Raw genomic sequence first — 14,143 nt, 5'->3', positions numbered from 1 at the left:
CTTCATCTGAGATCAGGTGCACAAGCCACTATACTGCAGATTTTATAGGTATAACAAATGTTTGCCGCTCTCATTTTTGAGGCTAGATTGTAAACCTTTGTAATTGTATTCTATGCACACACTGCCAAAGTTGTTACAATGTGTAATATTGAAGCATCACAGTATAAAGCATTCTGACATTTACCAGTCTAGTTTTGTCCCTGGAAGATTGTTTTGAGACAGGACCTGTTAATTTTACAGTAGTGGGTAATCTGAGAGTCAGACGACCACTGAACACATCACTCAATATGTTCAACAGAATGGAGTTTTTGCTCGTCAACATTATCTTGTGTGGCATTGCGGCTGCTCATTTTGTTAGGCCCATACAATGTTGTTTTGTTCAGTGAGTGAGAGCAGCACAATGGAGTTGCACTGTACAATGTGGGGGGTTTTGTCTGTCAAGAGCAGGAAGCAAATTAAGTGGATATGCAGTTATTAGCAAGGGGCTGTACTTTTATCACACACACACTCCACTGGCAGTGAAAGCCCTTGACAAATCCTTTATTCTTCAGATTCTAGCAAAGACAAAGGCAAGCAAATCCTGTCACTTCAAGGTATTGAACATATACTGTATGTGAAAGTGAATGAGAAAGAGACGCCCAACTCTCCACTTCCTTCTGGCTCTCTCTCTGTCTGTCTTTCTCTCTCTCTCTCTCCCTCTGTCTCTCTCTCCCCTGACAGCTGTCATTCCCTCCATACAATGGACCAGGAATACTATGAAGGCACAGACTACCTCTCCCCCCTGCCAGCTGATGGAGAGAGGGCAGAGGAGTTTGAGTATGAGGTAAGAACTGATCACACCTGATGCCAATGTTAATAACTACAGCGCTGATAATAACACATTGCACAGGGACTAGGGCTGGGTGGTATATCGTATAATATTGATATCGTGATATGAGACTAGATACCATCTGGGATTTTGGTTACCGCAATATTGTGAAATAACTTACATGTTACTTCTTCCTGGTCTTAAAGGCTGTGTTACAGTAAAGTGACACAATTTTCTGAACTTATTAGCCGCTTCTGGCTGAGTAAAATGAACAATGATTGGCTTTACCTGCTCATCATATCCATATCACTTATTACTGATTACATATTACTGATAACTAATTTATTTTGTGTTAATATCTCATGAAAGCATAAATACTCCTCCCCAAAATATCATCACATTACTGATATCGAGGTATTCAGTCTAAAATATTGTGATATTTGATTTTGTCAATATCGCCCAGCCGTAGCACAGACACACACCCGTATGCACAAATACGCACACACACCCTAATCCCCTGTAACACACACCTACATATTCCCTAAACACTCCATATCTAATGACGTCTACCAATCGGAGGAAGAGCCCAGCACTAATTGACTCTAGAGGCAAATCCCAAGGGGGCAGCAGTGACAGATGATGAGCCGCATTACAGACAGATTGGAAAATCGTCAGGACCCTCGTCTCTATTGGCAATAACACACTCCTGCCTGTCTTTATTCCATGAGGCAGAAAAAAGGAAGGAGAAAACTTCCACACGACAACAGTGATGGTGTCACTTGAGATTTACATGTTTCCTGTGTTCCGTCGAGGTGATTTAACAAGTCTGGAAGAATGAAGAAAAAAACAGGAGCCTGGTTGAGTCTGGGCTTGATCAAACCCAATTAAAGTGAAGGTGTGTGTCAGGTGCTGGTAAGGAACAAATCAAAAGAGGTTTTAGGCTTTTGATAGAAACACATTTCACTGCTTCTGCATCTGTATTGGAGCTTAAGTAACGGGGAGGTGCAGGAGCAGTTTGATAGATGATGTTGCTAAGGCTGTTGATCTCACACACACACACACACACAGACACACACAGACACACACAGAGACACTCGCATACATACAGATGCACACACTGCTTGATTCAACTGTGACACAAAGTGATAAACAGACTCTGTCTCAACCCAGAGACTTTGGTCCAATATTCTTTATTTCCAAGTCATTGAGGAGCAAGAATACTGCAGGCAGGGGCTCTGACTGGTCTGATGTATGATGATTGCTCACCCCTCCCTCTTCTTATTTGTTTCATTTGAATTTGTTCTGAATGCTTCCACCCACTGAGCTTGAGCCGTTTCTTTGCATCCTAAAGAGATTTGCGCATCCACTTGTATCGCTGAGGCCCCAGTGTCAAGTCAGAGCAAATATAATATATTAAGCCCTCTCTTTATGCCTCATTTCTATTAACAAATCCCATTATATTGTGTATGCTTTGCAGCCTGCACCATTTTTTATTTCATGCTCGGGGAGGTTGATACCACGCTAATGCACCCCCACTTACCGTATGTCAATAGAATATCCTGTGAGGAAAGGATGTAGGCAAAAGCCGAAAGCCACTTTCAGAGTCGAGACCTGATCCCTCACTCCCTGCAGAAGGAGACAGAAAGAGGGAGAGAGATTTCTTTAAATTATCTTCGTCAGATGAAAAAGCATGGCATGCAGAGCAGCTTGCAATCACATCACAGAGGAAACATCTAAATCAAATTCACTTTTCTAATACACCAGGACATTGATGTTTCCTTCAGTACTGAGGTAATCAACATTGTGAGAGTCCTGGAGTGTGGTGGTTGATGAGGTGGATGTCGTACTGTCAGAGATGTTTGGGTTTATACTGAATGTAAAAACTAAATTAACTTCAATATGCATGTTCCTGGACTGCCTATTGAATGAATAGGGGGCAGCAAGTTAACGTGTCATCTAATCCAGCCATGTTTACACAGCTATCAGCATGTGTTTGGACTGAAGGCTGTATTCAGTGAAAGAACCAGAGAGACGGACATCAAAAGACAAGCTCAGTACCGACTCATCTGCCCAGAGATGGTGTAGTGGTTACAACCCCCCCTTCTTGAACTACATGTAACCCTGGCAATGTGTTTTGTTTTTTTTAATTCAAGTATAATGTTCGCCACTCTTTGTTTACCTCTCAGTTTACCTGCTGCTTCACTCAGCCTGCTAAAGGACAAGTGGGGAAGAGTTGCGAGTCAAAATATGCAGTGCATCCCCCTTTTAACTGTTCATTCTTAGGGAAAGGCAACGAAAAACCTCTCTACCAACCCCATGGTTAAAACTGAACATTTGTTTACCAAATAGAAGCAATTCTATAATGTCCTCTTTCTCTGCATGCAACTTTCTGGTGTTAGGCTTTATTGGATTGATGAAACACACAGGACATACATTAAAACCACACTTTCAGGTAGAAACCTCATAAATTTCATAGGATCCCTTGATGTGTATATGGCCACCGCACCATGTTAGTAGCCATTCCTTTCATTAGTTCCGGTGAGTTCTGAAGAAGTAAAGTGCTCCAAGCTCAGAGATAGCCTCGGTGCTCTTCCCTCCCTCTCTGCCAGTGGCAGCCATCCACGCGTTTGTGACTGCTTTTTCAATTACTGGTAATCAAAGGCGCGATTATTATGACAGCATCCAATGTGCTTTGACGGTGGGCGGCAATCTCCCCCTAATCACGCCATCGCAGTCATTAATTTACTGTCAGCCCTCGTCCCCGCGCCACGCCGCAATCTCCTGCCTGAGAGGCTGAGAGCTTGACTGGAAAATAGGAAAAAAAATCAAAAGAGAAGAGGCAACGTAGCAGAGGAGAGACAGAGAGAGAGTGTTGAATGTGTGTGTGATGGATCAGGAGACAGCCCCACTTTACTGTTGCTTGCTTTGTGTGTGTGTGTGTGTGTGTGTGTGTGTGGGTGCATGTGCATGAGCAAGTATTTTCTACACAACAACATTGTGCCATGCAACAAGAAAGCCACAAACACATCTGGTAAAGGAAAAAGGGTCATCACACACACACGCACACACACACACATACACATGTGTATACACACATGCAGAGTTGATGTTTCATCCAACATGCAGTAATCGCAGCAATCTATTTTCTCTGATCATTTAGCCACAGGTCTTCTGCACTATATCAGGCCATTAATTAGTCAGAAGTAACTTTAGGCTTGTTTCACAGAGCCAGATAGGGATGATATATTACCTCCACACCTCTGTTTTGCCTCAGTCTTAGCAATTAATTTGTGTGGTTTATTTTTAGACAGATGTCTTCAAGACATTCACAAATGATTTCCATATTTCCTACAGATATCCTACAACAACTTCTCACATCAAATTAGCATGCAAGATGTGTGCTGTCGCCATAGCTCCTATTACCTCCATGACCGCTTCATTGCATCAGGAGATGTGCTACTTTAATAATATCTCTACCAACCACGACAGTGATAGCTCAGTACTAACAGCTTTAATATAGCTAATGACTGATGTTTGCAATTCACTTTGTTCAGCTATTCAGCACTAAAGCTTTCCCATTCTTCCTCTTTCACATCGTCTCCTCACATATCAGCCGGGAGTTGAAGTTGTCATCGCTTCTGAGACAGTCAATTAAAGATCTGAGCCTCCTGTCAGGTGGAGGCTGTCAGGAAAGATGAAATGACAAAGCTCAGATAATGTAGTTTTTCTCTAACTCTTTCTCTCTCTCTCTCTCTCTCTCTCTCTCTCTCTCTCTCTGTCTGTCTGTCTGTGAGAACGTGTGCGCCGTTGAGTGTACTTGTGTTTGTGTGCATGTGGTTGATGCAGGGGTACGGGGATTACACTCTTACCTGTGTGTGTGTGTGTGTGTGTATGTGTGTGTATTGGAGAGCCATTAGCCCAGCTGCAGGTCCCTGGTCCTGGTACCTTGATGGTCTGTCAGTATGGGGGTGGATGGGGGGAGGAGGAGGAGGGGGTGTAGGTGGAAAGAGGCACCAGGTGTAGGCTCTGTGACATTGCTACTGGCCTTTCCCTTCCTCTCCATCATCCCATCCTATGGTCTGTGAACTGACTCCCCCATTCCCAAAGCGCTGCCACATCTGACACGTGTAACCAGCCAACCCACAGATGTCACAGAGGAAATGAATCTCTCTGTTTCTCTCGGTGTGAGACCCCTCTGAGCCCCCCGGCCCCGCCTCCTTCCTCCATCCCCCCCCTCTCTCCTACTGCTGAGAGTCGGTGTGTTTCTGCTCTAATGAAGACCTTGCGAGGAGAGGCCATTTCACACTTGATTCCCTTCAACACCCCCTGACATGTTTCAGCATTGGGAAAACGGGGCACAGACCGGGCTATTTGTTGTTTGGCTGCACCTCTGTTGTGGGAACTGTTTGAGTGCAAAGTGGGAGCAAAAGTGGCTTATGTACAGTGGCTGTCTGCAAGCTTGGGAAAAAATGGGGTAATCAAGAACAACGAGAGGAGTGGGACCAGTTGTGTTTGGTTCCATATCCAGTATAGTATTGATATTTGCATTTTTACTTTTTTTTTTTATATTAGATGAGGGGGCAGTGTGTCGTTTTAGGGCTCTAGGTGTGGGCAATCAATCAAATCTCACTTTCTGTGTGTATATTTATGAACTTAAATGATGAATTCATGCAGACACCAGGGTGCTAAGCTATGTTCCAACAGGCTCATGGGAAATTTGACGACCGCTGATTTGTAAGTCAATAGTTTGTTGATCTCTCCCCAAGGGGAAATGAGGAATACTTTAGTGGTGCAGCAAACACGTATATCTGTTAGCATTACCATAATTATAGTTTATTTACAGTCTAATATTCTAATACTTGGCAACGGCTTGCAAGAAAAACACTTGAGGTCCTCTGACATTTATCAAAGCCCCTCCGACGAAGCTCTGCAAGCCGAGAATGTCTTTCATGATCAAACACTTTAAGACTCAGAAAGTTCAGACGGGCCTTGGCAATCCAAACTCAATAAGCATCTCAAAAACAAGTTGGATTTTTGTGGTGAAACTTGAAGAACATTGTTATTTGATCTTTCTTGGAACAGAATACTGTCATTGTTGGAGTATAGCATTTATTTAGAGCCTCAGACTTCTATTTCCATTTCTTTCAAGGCTTACTGGTTTTTTGTTTTTTTCAATCAAGGTCAATTTTGGAATAAAGATCTATGGCAACACTATTGACTTCGTGTCAAATTTGTCTATGTCAATAAGCTGTATGTCCTTAAATTCTTTACTAGCCATTAAAATGTTTACCACCACCACCATCTGACACCATGTACTGCTTATAAACAAGGTATCTGGTTTGTCACTGTCTGTATTTCTATGTAGGAAGTGGAGCTGTGTCGACTCAACAGCCAGGAGAAACTGGGACTAACGCTGTGCTACAGGACCGATGAGGAAGACGACGTGGCCATCTATGTCAGCGAGGTGAGTAGATAACTAGACCTGCAAGTTTTCAGGCCAAGTTCAGAAAGACTTTAGCGGAACAGAAAGCTTGTTGTTGTTAAGCTCTCCCACCTAATTTCCTTCATCTAAGACCTCGGGGTTGCAGCTTCTCCGAGTTATAGTTTGCCTTGAGGAAGTAGTAAACTTTTTATATTTGATTCTTCGCCCTTTAATCAGGCTTCTTTCACCCTTTAATCAGGCTTGTTTCTTTACCCAGTCTGCCTTGCTCCTGGTGATGCTGTAACAAACATGCAACCGACATGTATCCTCCTCCTCCTCCTCCTATTAGCTATCTTTTTTTCCAACCACCAAAGTCAGGACTACCAGCAATTGAAAAAATAAAATGTAAATACTCTTGGGGGGGAAAAAAGGTATGCATACACAGATTCTGTATATTTTAGTTCTTTGAAGTTTCACATTTACATATCATACGTCCTTGGAGAAGCCGGCAATCATCGTGACTAGATTATAGTGGCTCAGTAAAATGCCTAAACAACTCCGAAGCTAGAGTTCTAGGGCTAAATCAATAGTGACATTTAATATTCGGCTCTGTCTTCCAATTTACCGTTTACTTTAATATTCATGTGAGCAAAGCAAGTTTCTCTGTTGGGTACAGTAAGTTCAAAATTGAACCCTTTTATCAAGCACAAATGTGATTATTGAATAGTTTAGCAATGTTCTAACTGCATATGATTACACTGTCAGTCTGTGGCACAAATCTCTCCTAAGAGGAAAAAAAAGCAATGAACGGAAATGTTCTCGGGTGTTTCTTCGTATTGTGCACCTAGTCTTTCTAATGCAGCTGACATGAACAAGCAGGCTGTGACATATGTTGGGCGAAAGACTTGTTTCCTCCCCGTTTCTTCCTTTCTCCCACTTGTTGGAAGCATGTACAAAATAGCATTCTCCATTCGGCTCAACTTTCTCTTCCATTCGTTTGAAGTTGAGTCAGACCCCGCAAGGTGCCTGCTTTCAGACCTGAGCAGAATATAGATCACTGTGGTCTGTGGCTCCTGGCAGCCTCCTCAAGTGTTCACCGTGTATAAAAAAGTAGGACCAAGAGGTTGTGTTCTGCATTCAGATGAGGCGGCTGAATGTCACTGTGTACGAGGCATGTCAGAGGAGCTGTTTTGTATACTCTGATCTCGCATAAGTAGTAAGACCACATCAACATTGAGTAAAGAAAAACACAAGGTCATTTTAAAATGAGCTTGAATCTCCCCAACTTCTGAGCTCTTGTGATTACAGTCGATGGGCCACGCAGAGAGAAATCAACAGCATTGTTTACCCTCATTGTTATTTCAGTTTGTTTGCGTTTATTTCCATACTGACTCGCAATACAGTGATTGAATTATGCAGAAGGGTGCATGACTAAAAACACAATTAAGAGCAGCACAGTGGAAATTTCGACAATCTAAATGAATTAGTCACTGCATATATTTCCCTGTCGATTCAACATTTCAAGGTTTGTGTGCTTTTCAACAGACAGATTATAACAGACAGATTACCCCCAGTTTTCTCTGTTTTCCCTGTATCAGACCAGACACAGCTTATTCAGTCCCAGTCCCAATCCAGTCTAGTGACCTCCCTCCCTCCCAGTTTAATGAGTGGTCCTCTGTGTGGGAGTGGACTATCATGAAGATGGAATGCCACAGCGCCCAGCCATCTCCAGAGATCCCGCCTGATTGGACAGAGTGAAACGAATGGCCCCAGACACCGATTGATTGGCCGATGAAAGAGTGTCCTACCCCCTCGCTCACTGCCATTAGTTACAGGAGGAGCATGTGCATCGTGGATCGGGGCTGTAGATGCTATAGGCGGACTCTTGTGTTACATCAACCTGTCCTGTCCTACCAATATAGCAACTGAGGCGGGTGCAGTTTAGCTCAACTGAGACATTAAACGGTAAAGGTGCTGATTGGTACATTTAGAGCGACGTTCCCTCCTATTTTTACCTTGACATGTTTACTGACAGGTTTGCTGTAGCTTTTGTTTAGCCTCCAGAAGAGATTAAAGTGGCCTTGATACCTGACCAGGCAGCCGCAGTAATGCTATCTGACAACTAAGGTCTTCCCCTGCCAGCAAGGATACAGCCAGTCTACTGTGGTGGTTTTCAAGGAGATCACTTTGTTAATAACAGTCTAGACATATCTGGCTGGATGATGTCTTGATTATGGGTGAAAAGATTTCCAGGCGCTCCCTGATTTTCTCTAATAAAGACTGAACGTGTTTCAGAGACGCATGCTGTGCCCTTTTCCCACACAGATCGGTCCAAACAGCATCGCCGCCAGGGACGGCCGCATCCGAGAGGGGGATCGTATTTTACAGGTACAGTAAGACACTCTCTCTCTCCCACTGGCCCCCTCTCCACCCGCTCTCATTAGATTCAACATAAAACCCTCTTTTATTTTGTCGCACTCCACCATTGTCTCCCAGCACGAGAGCCCATTCATTTTTAATGGCAGCACATTAAAGGGGGAGCTCGCCCCCACTGTGGCGGTTAGAAGGGGAGAAATGCCCCCCTGGCTGTTTTAGTTACCGACTCAGCACCAACAGGGGTTTTTAAGAGTTCTGGTTCAGGAAGGCGCTCTGCTGCAGCTCGCTGCCCCCTATGGGATAGCTGAAAGGCTGTGAGTGTTATTAGCCCCCAGCTTCATCTTTGGGCCAGAGGTCTACAGGGATGCTGCTACCCCCAAGGAGAGGCATTTTTTGGACTGTAGGCAGCACACTGCAGGCTGGGTGGGCTGCATGGGTGATTACTGTTTCGTGTGGGTGATTCACAGCCTCTCATTTTAATGTTAAGTTTGAAAGTAGTGGAAAGGGAGAGGTAATTTTGGAGACCACAATAGGCAAAGTGAACAATTCTTAGGGAGCTATAATGAATGGGAGCCATGAGTGGCAGGTGAATATTTCAGGAAGTGAGGGTTTATGAATGGGGAAGCAGACTGTAGTGTTCTATACAGTAAATATGGTTTAATGAGTTCTGCAGACTGCATTATTAGGGGGGCAACAGGAATACAGTCAAGGGAGAAGTGAATATTCTGTGCAAGCGATTATTAGATGGGGGAGGGATGCATAAGCACTGTTTGGTCAAAGATAATGCGCTGTACTGGTCTAATTGTCTACCAGCGTGTGTGTGTGTTGTGTGACTGATTTGAGTTAGGAGGTGTGTGTGTGTGTGTGTGTGTGTGTGGTGGCAGTGGTGGTGGTTTGTGTGTGGGGGGGGGTGTTTGTGAGGCACACCAGTACTCTGGCACTATTATCCATTAGTGACAGGGCCATTACTCTGCCTGCAAAAAGATGGACGCCCCCTGTCAGCGGCCAGTTAATTGTGCGGCTAGATGTATGTACGCTGCCGGATACTTTGGTGAACACAACAGTTCCGTCGGCCCATGGCCGCTGTCCCATTCATAATCACTGCTGGGTCCTGCCTCATATTAAGCACAGAGAGCAGCGCAGAGTGTTTACAGTTTCCTCTGGAAAGAAGGGATTATTGTACAGTGCCACTTTGATTGTGGCACCTTATGTTTTTCTTTAGGGCTTTTGTAATGGAAGTGAGAGGGTGAGAATGGTTTGTCTGTGTGTGTTTGTGTTTGTGTGTGTGTGTGTGTGTATGTGTGTTTGTTTGTGTGTATGTGTGCACGTGTATGTGTGTACAGTGCATGCATGCTTGCCTGCGTCTGGCTCAATAGTGTGTAGTAACCATGTATGTGTGTCATCCTCAGATAAATGGCCAGGATGTGCAGGACAGAGAGGAAGCGGTGGCTGCACTCTCCAGTGAAGACTGTAGGAACATTGTGCTGCTGGTTGCCAGACCCGAGATGCAGGTTAGAAATTACCTCACACCAACGCCTATGGGCCTGACAGATTTTCATCCATTGAATGCTTTTAGTCACTATTTACACAACACCTACTGTGGGCCTAACGTAGGTAAGGGAAGCTCAAATTACAGCCCTAAAGGTCTTTCATTTACAGTATATATATATATGTTTGCCCAGAGTAAACATTAGCAGTCTGAGGTAGCCACCCCTCCCCCTCTCCACCACCACCACCCCTAGTGGAAGCCACCACTGAGACACCTCATCATGTTTTATTTTTATGTAGCGCCACTGTAATTGACTTCCAACGGTAAGCCATAAAAGCTAATGGCATGCTAATGTGGAGTGAGTTCAGGCCCAAGGCCGATGGCGAATCATGAGAAGGACTCAGCCGCAGTGCAGATGAGCCAGGAGCAATGGTAGACTCTTTGTAATTAAATATGTCTCTCAGTAGTAAATCTGAAGTCTTCAGATATGGATCCCATTTGGTTCACGACAAGCAGACAAAGAGCTGATGGATGGTATGGAGGAAATAGGTCAAAGGTGAAAATTCTGCCCATCAAACTGTATTGACTTGATCTTAAGGTTAGAATGTGTATTGTAAAGATGAGGATGTTTGGGACGTTGTGTTTTGTTGGTTAAGAAGTAGGGATATATCAATCAATCAGAAACATATTGTTATCAGATATTGTTATCAAAAAAAAAAAGAAACAAGATGTTTTTTTGCTGAAGAAAATCCCATTTAGAGCACCCATTTGAAACATTGTACTGTTGGTTTTGAGACACCATCGCAAGAGTTTTGGGCCTTGACAAATAACCCTTCACCCCCACCCTTTCTCTCTCACTCTCTCCACATGCTTTCTCTCTTCACCCTTAGTTGGAGGAGGCCTGGCTGGACGATGAACACAGCGAGTTCCTGGAGCAGTTGAAGATGGAAATGTTGGAGGAGCAGCAGAGAGAGGAGATGGAGCTGGCTGCCCTTCAGGAGGAGCAGGAGAATGAACAGGTCAGACGGCAGCACAACATATGCTTTACTTAATTGGATTAGCAAGTCAGTGACAGAGCTTTGTGTTCTGGGTTTTAGACATGCTGGAAGGCCCATTTCCTCTCACTGGCTCTGGCCAAGTGGATAAAAAAAATCTGAAAAACTATGAAGTCAAAAAGGGATAGCCTCTACTCTACTTTTCCCATTGTAAATATAGACTGTAGTACTCAATGTATTATGAGCATAATACCATCATACTGATCAATAGTTGAATTGCTTTGACTGTATTAGGTCATTATTCACAGTCAATATTAACCCGTTCCTTGAAATTACTACAGCTCTAGCTGGTGGGAGAGATGGGAATAAGCTCTTCATTGACTTTGTTTCCAAAAAACCCAGTGAAAACAAGCTATGCCCTTTGAAATATGAATACAAAATAATGTGTATGAATATTTATGGGAGGAGACTGATGATCCATTTAAATTCCAAACATTAATAATCATAATTTAAAATTCTGTTTTGTTGGGAGGATTGCATACTAAAAAAATCCATATAAATGGGACTTCAAAGACATGGCAGAAAAGAAACAATCCCTGAAGTAACAGCACTGTATTACAGAGCTCCTCACAACAACAGACGTAATCCTACAGGAGAATCCAGAATAGCGTTGCACTTGCTGAACTCTTAGATAGTTCTGGTGACTTTATGTTTTTGTTTGTCTTTATTCTGTAGTAAGCCAAATAGAATAGAGAACTACACCAGAAAGGTTCTGTTGCTGAAAATCTGGTATTTGGAGCATTTCAAGCTGGTCTTATTCATGTTATTCATTTCAGAGAGCAGAAGATGACACGCCCACCTGCTCCACACTCTCTCATCATAAGGACAGTGCAGTGAGTGTAAAAAACAGAAGGGAGAGTTCAGAGCATGACGTCCTGGCTCATATCCAGAGACGACTGTCCCAGTGCCTGAGAGACAATCGGGACACATACTGTAACACGGGCTCCACGCGGCTGGAGGACGACGAGGATGAGGACGAGGAGGAGACAGAGGGCGATCGTTTCCAGCAGCTCCTGGAGCTGAAGTGTCAGATTCGTAACAGCGGCGAGTACGACCTGTTCTACAGCCGCCGCAGCACCATCGAGTGCAGCATGGGGGAGCAGGGCGGCGTGCAGCGTGAGCTACGCATGCTCAACGAGGAGCTGCGCAGCATCGAGCTGGAGTGTCAGAACATCATGCAGGCCCACAAGCTTCGTAAGGGCCATCAGTCTCCCTCCACAGGCCGCTCCGCACCCTCCACCAAGGACCAAAGCCTCTGCCACGGCGAGCCCACCAGGGGCAAGCTGGCCGACATTAACGAGAGACTGGAGAAATCGGACAAGGACAGCTCCAGTGCCTACAACACGGCGGAGAGTTCACGGAGCACTCCTCTGGCCATGGACCGCTCTCCGGAGCACTCTCTCCAGAGGATGGTCAGCCTCACCAACCAGAGGAACCTGTGCAGCAGCCTAGCCACGGGCCACTCTCTCAGCCCGAGCCCCAGCCCCACACGCCGCGCTGCAGTTACCGGCAAGAGCAGCAGCCCTGACCACAGCAACCCCTCTGAGTCGGACCAGACACCTCAGGCGGAGGAGGAGAGGAAAGGGAAATTAAAGCCCCGTGCCTCCCAGATCCCTTACTTCTCCCCATCCCACAGCTCCCAGCAGAGGCAGGCCAACATCCCGGCCCACGCCCGCCACTACCAGAGTTACATGCAGCTGATCCAGCAGCGCTCAGCCGTGGAGTACGCCCAGAGCCAGCTCAGCCTGCTCAGCGTCTGCAAAGAGCCCCAGCGGCCCGCCAATGAGCCCAAGATGGAGTGGAAGGTCAAGATCCGCAGCGACGGCACGCGCTACATCACCAAGAGGCCTGTGAGAGACAAGATCCTGCGGGAGCGAGCCCTGAAGATTAAGGAGGAGCGCAGCGGGGGAATGACCACAGATGATGATGCAATGAGCGAGATGAAGATGGGGAGGTACTGGAGCAAAGAGGAGAGGAAGCAGCACCTGGTCAGGGCCAAGGAGCAGAGGAGGAGACGGGAGTTCATGCAGCGGAGCCGGCTGGAAAGCTTGAAGGAAAACCCTCAGAGCAGCAGCGAGGGCCGTAAGGAAGTCAGCATTATTGAGCTCAGCCACAAGAAGATGATGAAGAAACGCAACAAGAAGATCCTGGACAACTGGATGACCATCCAGGAGCTGATGACTCATGGTACCAAGGCCCCAGAGGGAGCCAAAGTGCACAACGCCTTCCTATCAGTCACTACTGTATAAAAAAAAAAACACAAACACACAATCTACCCCATGCGGTATAATATACTTGCCTCGTTCAATGTGGCGTTTTTATGAGGACAATAGGAATATTTTTCACACTTTGTAACCCGAATAGCATTTTGTAAAGAATTTATCAGTGGTGTCATGGCATTTTCTTCAAGTGTTTTTCAGCATTGTTTTTCATGTCACTCTCCCAGGAAAAAAAAACAAAACATTTTTCTATGAAATTATGACAGTACAATTATTTTTCTTACTTCACTCTGTACATGTTTATCTTTTTAATCATTAATTATTTTCATACTTACGTTCTGTTCTACCCATATGACTCAAGATAGCTGTATGAGCTCCTTAAGAAAAGTTACATATTTTCTTTTGAGATATAAAGATGTTTTACCTAAGATGTACTTGCAGAGTGCTGAAAACAGCCAATCAGTGGGTTCCTGTCTTTCAGTTGTGACCTTTTTATGCTCATGCAGTTAACAACAACTCTATTTATCTTTTAAAGCCACATAAATACATTGACACATTCCAATCATAGTACTGTACAACTTGCTCAACTAAGAATGTCTTTAACTCATAAAATGTTGATGATTCTGGAATAAATAATCCTTTGGAATGCAGTTGTTTTCAAACTCAAATGTTTTTTATGCTAACAATTTGAGGTAATGCATTTACAAAATGTTTATGTATTTCAACAACTGATTTGTAACCCTGTTGATACTGTTAACATTCTTTACAAAATAT

The 14,143-nt window shown here is 44.5% G+C and overlaps 1 protein-coding gene across 1 annotated transcript in view; it reads left to right on the top strand.

Annotated features, from left to right (window-relative positions):
- Nucleotides 1-13,399, top strand: part of LOC139642972 (PDZ domain-containing RING finger protein 4-like) — a 39,698-nt gene extending 26,299 nt beyond the window's left edge. The window contains exons 3-8 of the mRNA XM_071518073.1: nt 721-823; nt 6,174-6,272; nt 8,556-8,618; nt 10,016-10,117; nt 10,986-11,125; nt 11,929-13,399. Of these exons, the coding sequence (XP_071374174.1) occupies nt 721-823; nt 6,174-6,272; nt 8,556-8,618; nt 10,016-10,117; nt 10,986-11,125; nt 11,929-13,399 (1,978 nt within the window). The remainder of the gene's footprint in view (nt 1-720; nt 824-6,173; nt 6,273-8,555; nt 8,619-10,015; nt 10,118-10,985; nt 11,126-11,928) is intronic.
- The last annotated feature ends 744 nt before the right edge of the window (nt 13,400-14,143 follow it).

Source organism: Centroberyx affinis, unplaced genomic scaffold, assembly GCF_046629955.1.
Source record: "Centroberyx affinis isolate AG114_WGS23_722 - 3 ecotype Tasmania unplaced genomic scaffold, CSIRO-AGI_Caff_v1 ptg000549l_1, whole genome shotgun sequence".
Taxonomy (NCBI): domain Eukaryota; kingdom Metazoa; phylum Chordata; class Actinopteri; order Beryciformes; family Berycidae; genus Centroberyx; species Centroberyx affinis.
The sequence above is the reverse complement of the archived record's forward strand: the minus strand, read 5'-3'. Positions and strand labels throughout refer to the sequence as shown.